This window comes from Haliotis rubra, unplaced genomic scaffold (assembly GCF_003918875.1).
Source record: "Haliotis rubra isolate DU_JTF1 unplaced genomic scaffold, ASM391887v1 Scf1238, whole genome shotgun sequence".
Taxonomy (NCBI): Eukaryota; Metazoa; Mollusca; class Gastropoda; order Lepetellida; family Haliotidae; genus Haliotis; species Haliotis rubra.
This window is the reverse complement of record NW_025765157.1, coordinates 5,160-23,912: the sequence shown is the minus strand read 5'-3', so window position 1 is coordinate 23,912 and position 18,753 is coordinate 5,160. Positions and strand designations below refer to the sequence as shown.

General features: G+C 43.8%; 1 protein-coding gene across 1 annotated transcript in view; it reads right to left on the bottom strand.

The window, feature by feature from the left end:
- The window catches only part of LOC124266189 (dopamine beta-hydroxylase-like), a 68,649-nt gene extending 51,575 nt beyond the window's left edge, over positions 1 to 17,074 (bottom strand). Inside the window, exon 1 of the mRNA XM_046700990.1 lies at positions 16,816 to 17,074. Within this exon, the coding sequence (XP_046556946.1) occupies positions 16,816 to 16,823 (8 nt within the window). The 5' untranslated portion in view covers positions 16,824 to 17,074. The remainder of the gene's footprint in view (positions 1 to 16,815) is intronic.
- Between the last annotated feature and the right edge of the window lie 1,679 nt (positions 17,075 to 18,753).

Genomic DNA, 18,753 nt, shown 5'->3' with positions numbered 1-18,753 from the left:
CGACACATCTATCTTATGCTACCCACAGTCCTTTCAGTCAACAGCCGATTAACTTCAAATATAAACTCGACACTCACGCTGGTAATGAGCACACAAGACCTTTCTTACAAAACACTAATGTAAACTGGAAGATGAATGGCATATCTACGTTAACCTGCAAATAACAGTGCTCTTCAAACACCTATAATATCACACAATCAACGAGCAAAAACACAACGCGCGTTCAGATAGTAATGAGGCGGAATGTGCAGGTGGTATTTTCGTCACGGTATATAGCTCCTCGGTGTTGAAACCACCATTCTGGACGTCAAGCGGTATAAAGTGGAGGAAGCAGTTGCGTTGTGCACGCTGTGTAGTGGGCCCTGCTCAGACAGTGCCAGCGGTGCTGTAGTGTACGTTGAGCAGTGGGGATCTGTTCAGACGGGCAGTGCTGTAGTGTACGCTGTATAGTAGGGACCTGTTCAGACCGGAAGTGCATTAGTGTACGCTGTGTAGTGGGGATCTGTTCAGACGGGCAGTGCTGTAGTGTACGCTGTACAGTGGGACCTGTTCAGACCTGTAGTGCTGTAGTGTACGCTATAGTGGGCCCTGCTCAGTGGGTGAGTGTAGTTTGGGGATCTGCGCCGCTTGTACGCAATAGGGGGTTATTCAGACCGGAGCCCATTAGTTCAGCAATATCACGGTGGAGTGGGATCTGCCGAAAGTGTATTAGCTACGCTGTGAAGTGGGGATCTGTTCAGATCATTGTATTAAAGGTACGCTGTGGGGTGGGGATCTGTTCAGACCGGGTCTTAGGCGTGACGTGCGATCTGCAGACTAGGCTACGCTGTACCCCACCAGCCCATCGTGTATATGTAGTGGGGATCTGTTCAGATCGCGGTGCTGTAGTGTACGTTGAGCAGTGGGGATGCGTTCAGACGAAGTGTAGTGTTGTGAAGTGGGGATCTGTTCAGGCCGGGAGTGTATTAGCAATGTAGTGGGGTTCAGATAAGTGTATGTTCAGACCGGGGGTGTTCAGTAGGGTGCATGCAGTGTAGTGGGGATATGTTCAGACCGAGTGCTGTGGTGTACGCTGTGGGGGACCTGTAGTGCAGTGCAGTGTACGCTGTGAGTATCTGTTCAGACCGGGGTAGGGGGGGATATGCGTTCACCGGGGGTGTTGTAGTGCATGCAGTGTAGTGGGGATCCGTTCAGACGGGAAGTGCTGTAGTGTGCATTTGAGTACGCTGTATAGTAGGGATCTGTTCAGACCGGAAGTGCATTAGTGTATGCTGCGTGGTGGGATGAGGATCGCTGTTCAGACGGGGAGTGTATCAGTGTACACTGCTGGTGGGGGGATCTGTTCAGGGAGTGGATGTCTATTAGTGTACCAGGGAGTGTTATGGTGTGTTTTGTTTTAGAGTATGAAGTATAGTCCTCAATGCCCAGATCGGGAGCGTTGTAGTCTCCAGCGTATTGTGGGCTCTGTTCCCTACGTTGTGTGTTGGCCTCAACTTCTACACACAGAGAGATGTCGTGCGATTTATATAGCGGGTTCTGCTTTGACAGGAAAACCTGTAGCGTATGCTATAAAGATGGCTCCATTTTGACAAGGACTGGACTACGTTTACAGAATCTAGTATTCCAGGTACACATCAACATGAAATCAGATATACCAGTGTGCAGATATCCTCCATTTGACAAATAGTAATCATTCAGATTAATCCTGCAAATTCAATCAGCATACCATCCTGGAATGCCACCTTGAGGGATGCCATCGTTGTATCATCCATACCAGGTCTTCAATAAAGTAACCAACGCAGACATTTGCTTTGTAATAGTCACGTTTGATCTAACGCATAGGCTGAAGCTTAAACGTCCTGTGTGCGTGATAAGGTCTCATGTGATTATTCCGCGTGAGCTCCAAGGTCAAGGGTTGATTGTGAGAGGTCAAACGTGTGCTAAAATCAATGCGCAGAAGTGCCTCCATTACCGATCATATCGCCATGTGTATGACGTAGGCGATGTGGACGAGACTTCCTTGACATGTGAAGCCAGTTTCTGGTATAAGTAATTTTCCTCCTGAAACGAAACGTAATGTCTGATCTATAATACCAATGCAGATTGACTGACAGGAGACTGTACCTGTGCATAACCTCTCATGGTATATCTTCATAGGGTAATTATTGAGTGAATGAGTAAAAGTTGCTATCCTATAAGTCATGAACTGTTTGAGAGTCGTTGCTTAGACGCAGACGGACAGTCACATTACGGTCGAGGAATCCACACGTTATCGTCCTTCTATGGTATGTTACGTCACTGCAAGGTCAGATGAACCATGTTACGTCACTTTGAGGACAACACTGGGTACGACCCACGAGAATACTGATTAACCACATCATAGCTTCATTGTGAGGACATATCAACCATTGCGCTTCACTGTGACGTCATATTTAAACATTGTTAGGTCCCTCGGAGAACAGATGCGTGAGTGAGTATGGTTTTGCGCCGACTTTAGCAATATTCAAGCAATATCACGGCGGGGGACACCAGAAATCATATGAACTACATGTAGTTACATCACTGTAATGTCATGTGATTATCCTTCCGTCACGGAGTGGGCAGACGAACCGTGTGTTGTGAGTGAGTGAGTTTAGCAATATTCCAGTAATATCACGTCGGGGGACACCAGTAATGTCCTCTACATAGAGAAAACATTAACATATGACGACGTGCATGCATTTGTGTGTGTATGTGTATGTGCCGCTGCTTGTACTAGCCCAGACTTAAGCTGGTTTTATAGTGCTAGCTCACTGAGATACCATGCCGCAGTGAAGCATGAATACCCCTCTCAGACACATTAAACTGACTCCGAGCCGACCATATTTTAACGTCTTTTGGTATGACGCGGTTGGGGAACAGATGACGTTGCTGTTGAGGAGTGAATGAGTTGAGTTGTACGCCGCACTCAGCAATATTCCAGCTAGGTGGCGACGGTCTGTAAATAATCGAGTCCTGACCAGACAATCCAGTGATCAACAGCATGAGCATCGAATTACCCGATTGAGATACAATTACACGTGTCCAAGTCAGCGAGCCTGACCACCCGATCCTGTTAGTCTTACGACAAGCATGGTTACTGAAGACCAATTCTAACCCGGATCTTCACGGGAGCATCTGCTGTGGAGGAAGTAGGCATCCATGACTGGTGATGCTGGGCGTTTACCTTGGTCCGCTGTATAATGGGCACCTGTGTATTTATATATGAAGATAAACGTTTCATTCTTTCAGCGAATGCCAACCAGACAACCAGAAAGAGCAGGAAAACTCACAAGGTAATGGCCTATACATGTGCGCTGTATATAGATGTTGTAAATAACGCATTACGTTTCCTCGAAAAAATGTACGAACTCCGGAATATGTAAACACACCCGTTATATCTCTAGGCGCAGCTGCGTAAGGCATAAATATCATCTTCATACCCATGACGGGTCTTCATAATGACCCGTGCATTGATTGCATCTGCCACAGGTTCACCTGTATTTGGGTCCAGGTATCCATTGTTTGCGTATGGGTACATGTTTCTGGGTGCATGATGTCGATGTTGCCGAGCGCATGACAGATGTCTGTTATCATCAATGGTTACTCGTTTTCCTTCAGATGCAAGGGGCGGTGGGGTAGCCTAGTGGTTAAAGCGTTAGCTCGTCACGCCGAAGACCCGGGTTCGATTCCCCACATGGGTACAATGTGTGAAACCCATATCTGGTGTCCCCTGCCATGATATTGCTTGAATATTGCTAAAAGCGACGTAAAACTAAACTCACTCACTCACTTACATGACAAGAGTAACGCAGAGTTCTGTCTCATTTGAAGAGGCAATGGACTGGGCATTAGAGAGATGGGCAACATGATCCTGTCTAGACATATATTGTTTCTATGTTCCTGTCTAGACATATATTGTTTCTATGTTCCTGTCTAGACATATATTGTTTCTATGTTCCTGTCTAGACATATATTGTTTCTATGTTCCTGTCTAGACATATATTGTTTCTGGTGTGTTATTTAGTCTCCGAGACAAATGTCTTGGGGGAGCTGGCCATAACATTCCTTTCAAGACATACAATTTCTTGACAGACAATAAATGTCAAAGCATTGTTAATTATTGGTTCAGAAAGAACGGACACCTGTTTACAATGGCCATTACGGCTCCCTACTCAAATGAATGGAATGGGACGATTGGACTTTAAGAGTGCTATGAACTGAGACTGAGAGTATTTCTACCTGGTCAGCGAGTTGCTACCTCAGTACGCTCGGCCGAACAGCGAAGTGAGAAATAATATAATATATAATACAATTAATTTAATACTTCCTTGGACTACTATATAAATATATATATTTCAGACTTAGCGACCGAATATTTCACTGCAAGGCTGTAGCTTCAGTTTACGTATTATCTATGTCAGAACTATATGAACGTTCCCAATTCTGAACTTCAGAACCTGGAGAAATCTAGACTGGCTTCGCTTAAGGCTTTAGCATTGCAGGGAGGGCTAGGGTGTAGGTAAAATAATATGGTTCGGGGACAGTGGGACAGACTAAACTTTATACACCTTTTGGAGTTCATTATCAACAGAGACTGGCGACAGTCTACAACTCTCACACGGAATTCCCCGTTTCCGTGCTCTATGGAACACTAGTGTCCAGACACCAAGATTCCAACAGAAGTCGGACGCTGAATTATTTATCCGATAAGAGTGACGATGTGCTTGGGGAGCGATAATGCACCGATTGTGAACCAATGTAGCTTAATAACAACCTGTATGATAAATATATGCCCCGCCAACTACCCAGGGGCAGACTGTGAGGGTAATTCTTGACCGGTGGTCGACTCTTAACGCCTTTGAAGACACAAACGTTTATCATCTAACCACGTGTTATCATGTAAACACGCATCCTCCGCTATCACTATCCAATGGAAACAACAAGGCTGTTCGTGGGTCAGGCGCACACACGGGAAATGACCAGTTACAGCAGAAAGGTCACCCAGTTGGTTTCAGGCTGGGTTAAATACAAAACGACGAAAGGGCAATGGAGAATAAACAATATTATTTCACGGAACACAAACTAATGTCTCAGTTAGGATGTAACATCACGTCACTTTTGTTTCACCAAACATGGAAGGTAATGGGCGAGTCACGGGTAATTGGACGAGCGTTTGAATTCAAAAGATTGACAAATAAGTAAAATGCTTTTGCGAATGAGTAATTGTGTGACGAGGTACGTAACCATAATAAGTGCGGAAGCACACAATATAGGCTTCTGCATAGACTGATGTTATTTATTAAAAAAAAAAGGCAGTAAGCAATTATCCAGTCTGCAGCCCTGCACTGATCCAGTTTAGATCGACGCCTTCCAGAAAGCGACACTAAGGCCCTAAGGTGGCTCCATCCTTTAAGAGGCTGATGCTTGTTGATCCGCTAAGATCACTTTGCGAAACAAGACACAAACAAATGACCAATGCTGTATCATTATCTTCAAGTGTACCTGGGTATCAAGTCAAAAGTCTGCTTAACAACAGAAGCGTCGTAATAAAGAATTGCCAAAATATAGAAGTGTAAATTGTCTCATCTCGCCATCTGTGTCGGCGGGGTAGCCTAATGGTTAAAGCGTTCGCTCGTCACCCCGAAGACCCAGATTCGATGTCCCACATGGGCACATTGGAGAAGCCCATTTCTGGTGTCCCCCTCCGCGATATTGCTGGAATATTGCTAAACGGCGTAAAACAATAATCACTCACTCTCTCATTTCGCCACCTTCAGTTTCAACTGTTAACAATGACTATGCGGATATAACTCTCCTACAGTCACTACCACTGTGGAGGGTCTCAACGGACATGTATTGTCATCAGTCAGCCTGACAGAGAAATAGCGTTTGGAATACGTCAACATTAGCACATTGAGGCTTGGCTGGGGATATAGATTATGTTTCCTTCGTTCTGTGTTGGTATAGAATGTTATACCCTAGGGCCACGACCTTGCTGTTATTCCCGGTATTAGGTATTGGGAGTGGGAACGTAGGTATCTGGAAGGAGAAGAAACTCTAGCTAAGTATGGGGGACGGGCCCATAATGGTTTCCCCCGCTGGAATCACTGACAGAGGAATGGCGTGTTAAATTGACCATATAGCTCGAGACAGGTGAGAGGAGAAGTGTGTAAACCGGACACGCCGTAAACAAAACCTGTATGTCGAAAGGAGATAAATCCAGGAAGACTGGTATGTGGAAGTACATCATGGCACGATGTTCACTATGGAGAGCGCAACAGGACTTCTGGCTGATTGATGGACCACCTACCAGAGCTGTGCATGTGTCGGCGCACGTTTAGATCTACTGAGGCATTACAACTTTATAGTTGTTCGTCTTGTTCTAAAGGTATACAGTAGATCAGATTAGGTGAGCTGATGGTATTTACCCTGTCAATGTTAATGTCTGTATTCGAAAGAAATACATACCAATTAAATAATTAAATCGCCCTTCAGTACAACAATTTGTTCGCCTTATTGCAACTGTAATGCTATATTTCAAATATGCCTTCAAGAGTAGAAATTAAATGTGAATCTTTTGTTTAATTGATCCTATACTGCACCATGTATACTTCATGTATATGGGCCTATGGCCTTTCATACAATAAACATTTGAATTTTTATCCGATAATGGACAACCGCGTGACACGTTGAACCCTCCAATAGAATAATGGGCGAGAGCACTTCCTACTGTGCTCCTCAGTCACGAAAACAGGAAAGAATGCAAGAGGACTAAGGATAGAAAGTAAAGACAAATTATAGAATCTGATTAATGTGGTGTTGTAGTTAAAAACTATTATTTAATCTACGTACTACTTGCCATATCATTGATTAGATATCCTCATTCGCTGGTCTTCCTTAGCCAATATTTGACAATAACGCCCGTCTATCAAACAGGGTATTGACACGCAGAGGGTCTCAATCCATCGTTTTAATATCGATTTAAGAATCTCGGCCTCAAGCGACACTTCATGTTCTTTAATATTCTTCAGCATGAATTTGCATCAGCAGCAGCAGTAACAACAGCAGCGGCAGCTCAGAGTGTCATCGCATCCCCACAAGCAGCACGTCTCCCCAACAACCAGCACGTCTCCAGATTGGAAGAAACCCTGCACAACGTAAACACCACTCCCCTGTACAGCATGCGCTGTGTATCTTGATACCCTTGAAACGTATCTGTGTACAATGAAACACTAAAAACTCTAAATTCTTCTACAAATTGTAATTCGAAGAAAACAAGGCCAACATCACGACAATGATTGAGGAGGTAATGCGCTATAGAATATGAAACTAGCACCGACGGCGATCTACATTCCTCTGGCGCCGCAAATCAAACAACAATGTATTTATGTAAGTATGGTTGAAACTAGCAAAATGAAATGTAACAAAAAACTGTTCTTGAACACTGAACCGTTCTGCTCCACAGTCAACAACTTCACGTAATGAACATGTTATTGAAACATGTTCTTTTTTTTCGAGGAAAAGGTTGAGCAATAGACTGTTCACTGTGACCAGGTTTCTCTTTAATTAACGGCACTAACATACTTGGTAAATCAATAGAATGACTGTCTTGTCTTCCTTTTTAGTGTGGCGTGCGGTCACGTGCTCGCGTTATCAGTCTGAGGCACAATAATCAAATCAAACAGTCGCGTTACTGTGTAATTATAGATGCAGCTTGTGCAATACGGAAGGCTCACTGGTATATAGACACCAAAGTCTGTAGTTTGTCTAAGTCTCTGAACCACATTATTACCCCTCCGACAAGCTTCTTTGATTGGCATTCTAGAAGTTGGGTAGATGAGGACTATTTTTTTATGGATATACATCTTCCTTATTCTATATAGGCTCCCTTTCGACATAGATTATAATGTCGTTGTCAAGCAAGTGTCAGCTTATTCTGTAATGCTAATGTCCTTAATGAAGCAAGTCTAGATTTCCTCAGGTTCCGAATCCCATCTCACTGTGGCTCCTTTTCAATTTATATGGAATTATCTGTTTCTGTCACAATTATATATATTCAAAGTGAGTGACTGAGTGAGTTAAGATTTATAGTCACACCGGCAATATTTCAGCCATATCGTGACTTAAAAGGGTATAAATAGAATCAAATTACAAAAACCTGTCGACGAAGGACTGTAAAATAACTAAATTATCACAGATAGAAACGTAAAACCAGTAATCAAATCTAAAACATTTTAACTGTTGAGGACAACATATATAAAAGCAGGCTATATATTACCAACAACTGAAGGTAGATCACCACAATAGGGACCATGTGGACTTACAGTGCCTTTCCTACCTGCATGGACCCTAGTTGGATTTACACCATCCCTTCAGATGTGAGCAATTTTGACAATCTAGCCATAAATTAAAATAACATATCTACTGCAGTTAAAAATTATAGTATGTTTAAAGTTACTTGAATTGTTACGTACCCTCTCAGGACATACATATTCAGAGACTACGTGTTAGACTACAATATTTCCTGTGTAGATGTTCTCAATATACTTTGGGGAGAGGGGACAGAATAAGGTTATAGCTGTCACTTTGTGCTTGACAATCCGTGACATTCTGTTGGGGCTGAATCCCAACTCACACATTAACTTCATATCGAAGGGTTGACAGCACCATTCGATCTCTAACATGGATATTCCACTCAAACACAATGTTGAGCCAACCAGTCCTTATCTTATAATCTCAATTCCGAGAGCAAGGCAGAGAAATAACAAGTGCCCCCATTTAACGTGTTTTGGTGTGTCATGGCCTCGGGTTGAATTCCGAACTGACGCGATACGGACACACTGTTGACTAGACCACGGAGGAGAGGAGCCTTAGAGTTGAGTTGAGTGTGGTTTTACGCCGCCTTTAGCAATATTCCATCAATATCACGCGGGGAACACCAGAAACGGGCACACGTTGTACCCATGTGGGCAATCGACCCTGTGTCTTCAGTGTGACGAGCGAACGCTTTAACCATTAGGCTACCCCACCACCCCAGAGGAGTTTTCGAAAGGAATTATTCCATTTTCATCCGAGAGTCATGAAAACCGATTTGTGAGCAAACAAATTTACGGATGATCTGTCGAGACTTAACGTATAGTTGTTCAGAACCTGTTCCTCCCAAGAGTTTCCACTGGGCTTGAAAGTGTGGAATAAAACAGAGGTGAGATTTTGGTTTGAGAGACCCCAGTCGCTGTGGTGTTCTAGAGTAGTTATGTGACAGCGGTGTGCGCGTGGGGATAGCATTACGCCAGCTGTGCGAACATGGGTTAAACATACATAAAGTGTTGTTTTAGCGCGTTACGTTCTCATGCTCCAACACCTAGTTGTAACCTCGATGTCGCTGCCATCCCCGGAATGCCAACTTTCCCAACACCGCGTCTACAGCCCTTGTGAGACACCTGTAGCCATCACGGGCTCTCTGTCGACTTCACAGACCAATGTGGAAGGAAACATTCAAACCCTTCTTTCATCGCGGAACGATGAATCGGGATTGTATAGCCATCTTTTTCTAAGTCTTTCACAAAAAAAGACCTACGTTAATCACATTTCCAAATAACGCACATGATAGGCTGTGGCGCGGTTTTTATATTTGCCTTTTGGTAAGGGAGCAAAACGGAATTGCAGAAGGAGATGTACTTTATTTATATAATTGCACATTGTTTCAAGCGCTTAGGGACCAGGAGTCGGACACTAACTCACCTTTACAAAGAAATAAAAGTACCTCTTCAAAACTGTCTAGTCATTACAGAACAAGAAGTGTTCGTACTTTTGATGTGTGTTTGTCGGCTTAGTGAGCACCCGCCTATTTTTATAGGACACTACATATATACAGACGCCACCTCTCGAAGCTCATCCTTTATCGTGTAATTCCACGATCAAATTTACCTGGAAGTACTCCAGCATGTGTTCGACCACTGACAGATATGCTTTACTGCCCTTTAACGGGGACCAAGCAGGCACTGGTTGAGAGAAATCGCTTTGCTTTGAGATACTTTTATTGCACCTAAATTAAGCTAGTCTCTGCATGAACTCTCATCCTCAATAAGGTAAAGCGAAGTTCAGCACGACGCAACGAATACGAACGTTTCTATCAGGACAGACAGACTATTTTAATAATGGGTCGCGAAGACTCCATAGTAATTCCATCATTGCAGGAGACGGTACTTTTAGCCGATGCTTGTCTCTCTTTGGTGATTCCATGGCAGAAGACTTCCCTTACAGCCGCTGCTTGTCCACCTTTCGCGATTTCATGGCCGAAGGAGTCTCAAAATTCTTCCACAGTAGTCTTGTGTCTCCTCTGTTTCCATTCCACGACAGAACACCTTCTTTGTAGGCGATACTTATCTTCGGGGCAGAAGACCTCTCTGGCCGCCGATACCTTCCTAGGCTCACACAGACCACACTCCAATGCTTGTGACAACTGGGCGCCGTAGACTAACAACTAGTCTCTAAAGAGGAACTCTTTTTTATGGATAGACAAATTCTTTACTGCAGTGGATGCGACGTTTCGATGTTCATAGTAGTAAATTTTTATACAGTGGAAACCGTCTAAGTATATACATGACATGAGGGGCAGTCGTGTCAGTCTCCTAAACTCAAACAAACATCCTGTTTACAGCTCCCTGGCGTCAAGCAAAAGTTGAAAATACACACCACATAATCCGACAACTGGAGGTTTACATCCCTGATAAGTTGTTCATTGTTACATATGCATACATATACATGCATATGGTTGTCATTTGCAGGTTTTATAAGTTTGGATAAGTAAAATACCTGATAAGTAAACAATTTTGGCGAGTCCCTTGACATTCTACTTATCAGGTTTCCACTGTAATGAAAAGGAGCCCTGAGACTCTGTGGAAATCTAGACTTGCCACATTTCTAGACATGCGTGGGCGTTTGCTTCAGGGTCTGTATGACAGACTATGGGTGCCATTGTACAAAGCGATCTTATTGTAACTCCCATACAGGGACTTACGGCAGTCTTAGCACTAAGGTTGTTTTAAGGTTGTTTTGTACTATGCCACCCGGATCAGAAGGCTTCTCCAGTAGCCAATGATTGATGCCATGGTTCGCCAGGCAGAAAATTCCCTACACGGAGTAAAAATATTTCGGTAGTCTCCAATGCTAGGGTTATAGTGCAACCATTTTAACACGTTTCTTTAAAACATCATTTATTAAAGTGCACCGGAAACTCATGTGTCTATTTAATGCATCCAGCAAACAGCCGGTGAGTGATGACCCTCTGTCACATACCCCGCTCTTGGTCTCCGCACAGGGAACAATGGGCACTTGGCCCCAATGTGCACAGGGAACAATGGGCACGTCACGATATGGCTGAAATATTGCCGATGTGACGTTAAATCTTAACTCACTCACTCACTGAGGCTTCTTTACCGTCATGTTTCGAACATGTCGACCAACTGCAACTCAACTGCAATAAATATGGCTACTGCCGTCTGAGACGTCACCCTAGTTTTGTCTCCCATGACTTCCCTGAACTACCATCTGAGGGCGTACTTGTGTCTCCTTGGCCTGTCGGGAAACGCCCCCTTCAGCCAAAGCTTGTCTCACTTTGATGATTCCATGGCAGAAGACTTCCCTCGATGCTTGTCTATCGGTTTAGATTCGGGGCCAGAAAAGAGATTCGCGCGTTAACTACTTGCAGTCCGGAGCAGAATCGATTCCTAGTACCGAGGTTTTAGTGAGTATGATTCTATGTCGCTTTTAGCGATATTTAGGGCAAGGGAGACACCGAAAGGGGCTTCACACTTTCAGCCCATTTGGGAATTGAGCCCGAGTGTTTTGAAATGACGAGTGGACGCTTTAACCACATCCGCAGAACTGGAAATTGGCTTACAGTAACGTAAAATAACCTTTACTCATTCGTTGGCGAGTGTTTACTAGAAGATGAAACTGACGAACATTCCTATCATGTAAAAGCTACTGGTAGGTTTACGCTTTTGGAGTGCATATATGGTGATAACACCACACACTTCACATGGTTGTGTCGAATCTACACACACGTCCATCGAAGCTACACCGTATGATATGATATATCAATCTAAACAGAAGCCTTCTGACATCCTATAGCAGGGATAGGGAAATCTCCATGTAAGGGAGACAGATTATTAGAATGAATGACATGACCGGATACAAATTGTCCTCCCATGGCGAGTTATGGAGATATTTCAGGATAGGTTACTGTTAGTGTATGTGTTTCCAGTGATGTACTGCTAGCCTGAACTGTTAGTCGACAGGTGGCCAACATTTTAATAGCTATGGTAGTTCCACAATTTAGTGAGATTAATAGTGAGTGAGTTTAGTTTTACGCCGCACTCAGCAATATTCCAGCCATATGGCGGTGGTCTGTAATAATCGAGCGTTCAACAGCATGAGCATCGATCTACGCAATTGGGATACGATGACATGTGTCAACCAAGTCAGCGAGCCTGACCACAAGATCCCGTTAGTCGCCTCTTACGACAAGCATGGGTTACTGAAGATCAATTCAAACCCGGATCTTCACCGGTCGTGTGAGATTAATAAGTGACTGAAAAATGTGATATGAATCAATCTTCCATGAGATATCGCGACGGTTGCAGTGATGTTTAACGAGTTCTCGTGCCACATCCAGGTGAAGCCAGGGCAAACACGTACGGCTTGTGCTCTTTCCATTTCAGTTATCAACAAGTTCATGTTTGACGTTCAACTTCACGATACGAGCTATTCGTGTACTTTCCCGAGCTATCAACTAGTTCGTATTTGACGTTAAATTTCACGATATGAGCTATTTGTGTATATTAGACGAGTTATCAAGTTATTCCTACTTTACGACGCTATAATATAAGATCAGTAGTCTTCAACAGGATTCATTGCGATCCTCAATAACGTCAATGCCCCGAAGATAAACATGAAGATAAGCACGTCAACATTTGACGTTTTCTGACGTCCATGAAGCGCTTTCGCTTTTTGCGAATACCTGGTATAATCGCTATTTGAAAATGATTCCAAACATATAATTATGACAGTCGGACAGATTTCTCAAGATTATGGAAAATAATGGTTCTTTGAAGCTTTGTGCCTGTAATATACTTAAAATGCATTATGTTTTATAGAATCTTTAGTGCATTTGAGTACATAAATGTTCAGTAGGTTTTTGTGTGTTTGTTGGTCAACGCCAAACTCAGCAGTATTCAAACTAGATAACATAATCGACTGTACATAATCGACAACCCATTGGTTGAGATCATGAGCTGGATCTACGCAACTGGAATACGATAGTTGGTTGATACAAGTTATTATACCCTCACCAAGTCAACAAGTCGGACTTCCCGATCCCGTTTGCCCTCTCTCAAGGTAAGCCAGAGTTGCAATCTTAGAGCAATCTTCAATCTTCACGGGTACACTCAGTTTTTAAGTTGTGCGACTGGAGATACAAATAACTTATCAAATAGTAATTGGAAACAGAACAATTTACCTTGGGTTTTCATCAAAGATGATCTAATATTAATGCATCATGGGAAACGTTTGGAAAAATATATGAAGTATATAACAAAATAGTCGCTTCCTCACAGTAACGATGATTATCGTCGAGGCACTTGCGATGGAAACAATCTCCACTATGCAATCATGGTTGTCACAGAATAATCATTGAAGTAGTCCAGCGCTTTGAGATATGGTATTTTCTTTCACCGCCAACCGATCAGCATGCGTTCCGACACAATTATCATATCCCTTGCGAATATAACAAGGGTTGCAGTTGGAACGCTTGAAAAAGTTCGCATTCACGTCGACATTTCAATCTTCAACATTCAATTGTACTCATTTAGAGTCACTTTATCCTCTCGCGGCTTTTACATTTAAAAAAATAGTTCAATTTATCTTGCATAACCTTTAAACATGTGGTTGACACAGGGACCGTGTTTTATAACTGACGTGATGCAGTTTAGTTTTACGCAAATAATCCAGCAATATCCAAACATGTTCCCACTGATACATTGAGTTGTCCCGGGTCTTCATCGAGCCAATTTAAACCACTAGGCTGTACCGCCTGTTTTATAAACGTGATGGAAGGAAACTGACTGAATTCTGAGTTCCCACTGATAAGAGTTGCTTTTATCCCTATATTCCACACAATATTCCGGCGGGGACACCAGAAATGGGTTTTACGTTGCTTTTAGCATTTCCAGCAATATCACGTGGACTTATGTGCCCATGTGGGGAATCGAACCCGGGCCTTCGGCGTGACGAGCCAACGCTTTAACCACTAGGCTACCCCACCGCCCCTAAACCACAAGATAGCGACGGAGCAGGATATAGATAACTGAATTAATGGGGGGGGGTGGGGGGGTGTTGTTATTGATGCTTAATGCCGAACCCGGAAAAATTCCCAGGTTTATAATCGTGTCTGAGCCAGACAATCAGTGCAACGATTATTGAGTGAGTTGGCATCACTGAGTGAGTGAGTTAGGTTTTACGCCGCACTCAGCAATATTCCAGCTATATGGCGGCGGTCTGTAAATAATCGAGTCAATCGATTGTACCAGACAATCCAGTGTTCAACAGCATGAGCATCGATTTACGCAATTGGGAACCGATGCCCTGTGTCAACCAAGTCAGAGGGCCTGACCACTCGATCCCGTTAGTCGCCTCCTACGACAAGCAGGGATTACTGATGGCCCAAACTAACCAAGGTATTCACGGTTAATTGAGGGGAGGGGAGGGGAGACAACAGACAACACCATTGTGAAAAAATGGAATGCTCACATTGTTCGGAGAGGGTGTGAAACAGGAACAAAAGTTTGTATGATGTATAGATGGAACTACGCAGCCAATCAAATGGAAGCATACACCCATATTTGACAGTGGGTAAAATGGTTATTGGGTGGCGACGTATTTGATGCGGTGTAACAGTCATTTTGTTTCTTCAGTGAGGGAGTGAGTATGGTTTTTCTAGGACGAGTGATAGGACACATCGTGCACGTGCCCTTGGTAATTTCTTACGTGAAGAGGCGGTAGCTACTCACCACTCCTGATCTCAATCCCATAGAGTAGGTGTGGGACATAATGGGTCGCAGAATGCGCAAGAGTGAATGCGTGAATTGGGTTTTACGCCGCTTATAAATAGCAATATTCCAGCAATATCATGAAATGGGCTTCACACATTGTACCAATGTGGGGAATCGAACCTGGGCCCCGTTCCTCAAGGCCATCCTAGCGCTAAGGTGATCGTAACTCCAATACTTTAACATAGACTTACGACTGTCGTAGCGCTACGATCGCCTTGAGGAACGGGGCCCTGGGTCTTTAGGGTGACGAGCGGATGCTTTAACCACCTCCCATAGTATTAATTCAGTGTTTTGGCGTGTTTTGGTTGCCTCGTTACGGTAGCATAAGGTATACTTCATTTACCTGGCAGTTTTGTGAGCGCGTTTGTCTTAATCCCACTGACAGTATTTTGTTTCCATCACTGTAACATCTTATGTTGGGAATGAAGAACACCATGGCCTGGGAAGGAACAGAAGAGAAGGAATATAGAGAGAGCCAAAGCGAGGAAATGAGAGATGAAAGAAAATCATTCCATGTCGCTTTGTATTGTAGTAATGTAAAATTGTGATCTCAGAGTGGGAGGAAAGCCCAGAGTGATCGAACCCACACCCTCAGAGTCAGGCATCTATAATCTCCAGCACACAAAAACAGCCATCTAACCCGCTCAGCCACCACTAGTGGAAGTCGCGGATGGGAAGCAACCCAACAAAATTACTAGAATCTGTACTTTACTTAGACAGACTGACTGAGTTTGGTTTTACGCCGCTTTTAGCAATATTCCAGCAACATCATGGCGGGGGACACCAGAAATGGGCTTCACACCCTGTACCCATGTGGGGGATTCGAACCCGGGTCTTCGGCGTGACGAACCAACTCTTTAACCACTAGGCTACCCCACCACCCCATTTTACTTAGAAAGTGTATCCCAAATATATGATATGTTACATTTGATCACTTTCTAAAAGGCAATGTGTAATCATCCCGTATTGTAGTGATGTCAGGTTCGAAAGACGGTGAATGCGGTGAACTGCCAAGAGAGTGAATGCGGTGTATTCCAGCTATATCACCCATGGTGACACCACAAATGGGTTTCGCCTAATGTACGAATATAGGGATTCGAACCCGGATGACGAGCGAACGCTTTAACCACGAGGCTACCCCTGTCAAGGTGATGAGATCGGGGGAGAGGTTAGTACTATTCCCAAATATTACAGACACCGTGCTCACTGGTGTGACCAGATGATGAAGGCGAACGAGGTAATTGAAAATTATTGATTTGTGTTACTATTCCAAGCGATGATAGAGAGAAAGCGGAAGAGAAGAACGTGCAAGTATATGGTAAAGCTTTGGGATTTGTCACCCGCCGTTACGATGGCTGTGACGAACAAATGATGCAAAAACATCACCACAAAAAGCTACAGTCACGACGGTTGAAGAATCAAGAAGTAAGAGAAGGTTCGTGTATGCCTTGAGTGAGAGAAGAAGGTTGCAGTAACGGTGAATGTGAGGAAAAAACTATGCAAATAGATCCCAACAAAAAGATACAGGCAAGACGCTTCGTGGTTCAAGTGGTGATAGAAGACTTCTGTATGTTGTGAGTGAGAGAAGGAGGTTTGCGGATGCAGCGAGTGAGAGAAGGACGTAAGTGTGTGCTTGGATACATCAGCTAATATAGAACACAGAGAAGCCGTTTCCACCTACCTGCTCATGGTGGTACTGGTCGTCTGGTATATCCAAACAGCTGTGTCTGCACACACACATACACACGCACCGCCCGAGACGATCGTGCTGCACGCACGCTGTAGTATCCTTGCACGTGAACTCGTGGAAATGGAGCCTAGCACGAGCGAGGAGCGAGTCGCGTGCAGGAGCGTTGCTGCCGGCAAAAGGCACTGAGAAGGCCCGCGCTGCCGCCGACCACTACATGCAGCCCTCAATCTAGACTGTGCAAGGCTCCCACGTCCAAGACGATCAATGACGTTACCCCAGCTGCACAGTGATCAAGACGAATGTAGGATTAGAGCAGCAGACAGCCGCTTATTTCAGTCCACAACAGCTTGACTCATGGTCTTGAAGCAGTCTTACCTCACACGGGGTTTGCAGTTTCAATTAACGGGGAAATTGTTTCAGAAATTGCGTCACCAACCCATCCTATATGAAGAATATAATCTGATACATGAGGTAGCCCAAGTTTATGATTATGACAGACAGAAAACCCATTCATCTCTGATCGCGGTTGGGTAGCCTAGCAGTTATAATGTGTTTGCTCGTCATGCCGAGCACCTAAAACAGTATATATAAGGATTCTACAAAATCTTCAGCACCCGTAAATTCGCAATAACTATCATCCGAAAGCAAAATATTTTAGCGTTTTCCAGCAGGAGTACACTACCTATTCTTGATGAAACAGGTAGAGTGTGAGCCCGGGCACTAGTCAGGAAATACCGATTCTCAAAGCTACCTTACTCTCACTATCAGCTGATGCCACAAATGCCACAAGTCCGGATCCAGCTGGCTTCTATAGACAAGAAGATAAGAGAAATTGCGGTATCGATCTGGGTAGTGACTGTTTTTCCCGCCCTGCGCAAAGGTCAGAGCGGGAATGTGCAAAATGGCCCGAAACTTAATATTGTTACTGTGTAATTGCCTGTGCCTGATGCACGTGAAATATGTGTCCTCTGATGAGGACGCCAAACTCTGTTGCGAGTATGTTGTAACAATGCATGATATTTTAGTTGTGCCTGGGTATTCCACGTCTAATATGGAAATTTGGAAATGCCAGGATCAAACCATAATTCCAAGAAAGCAAATTTCACGGAAGCATCGCCATGGAAGTTCGTATTTATAGTAGCCAAATATTATATTGTTCATTGTGATGTGTTTGTTTGTTGGAAAACGCATCGCTCAGCAATATTCCATCTGTTTGATGGCGGCTCAATGAACATCATAAGGTCCATCGGTCTACGTAATAGGGATATGATGACGTGCCTCAACCAAGTCAGTGAGTCCGATCACCTGATACTGCAAGTCGCCACGTACTTTGTGTACTTGTTACCCGTGAAGATCCGGGTTAGAATTGATGTTCAGTAACCCATGCTTGTCCTAAGAGCCGATAACGGGATCGGTGGTCAGGCTCGCTGACTTGGTTGACACATGTCATCGTGTCCCAATTGCGTAGATCGATGCTCATGCTGTCGAGCATTGTATTGTCTGGTCCAGACTCGATTATTTACAGAACGCCGCCATATAGCTCGAATATTGCTGAGTGCGGCGTAAAACTAAACTCACTCACTTGTAAATGTGGCAGTATGTTTTGGACGAAAGACACAACAGAAATCGACTACAACTGTCAATCTTACTGCTACTTTCATGATGTCTTATGAACACAATGAGAGAAAAGAGCTTGCCATCTGGCAACGTGAATTTGTTTCACCTTAAATGAGGCCAGTCGATCAGATATGCATGTTATTTGAAAGGAAAATTAAGAATATTATTAATGCGATGAGAGAGGAGGCGTATGAGGAATTTGCTCATTTCTGTATCCGGACTTTTGTCCTTTTCAAACACCCAAAGTGCGAGATAATTTCAAAACGTGTCACAGATTCCAGGTCGACTCAAATTGTTTGTCTTGTGTCTTGA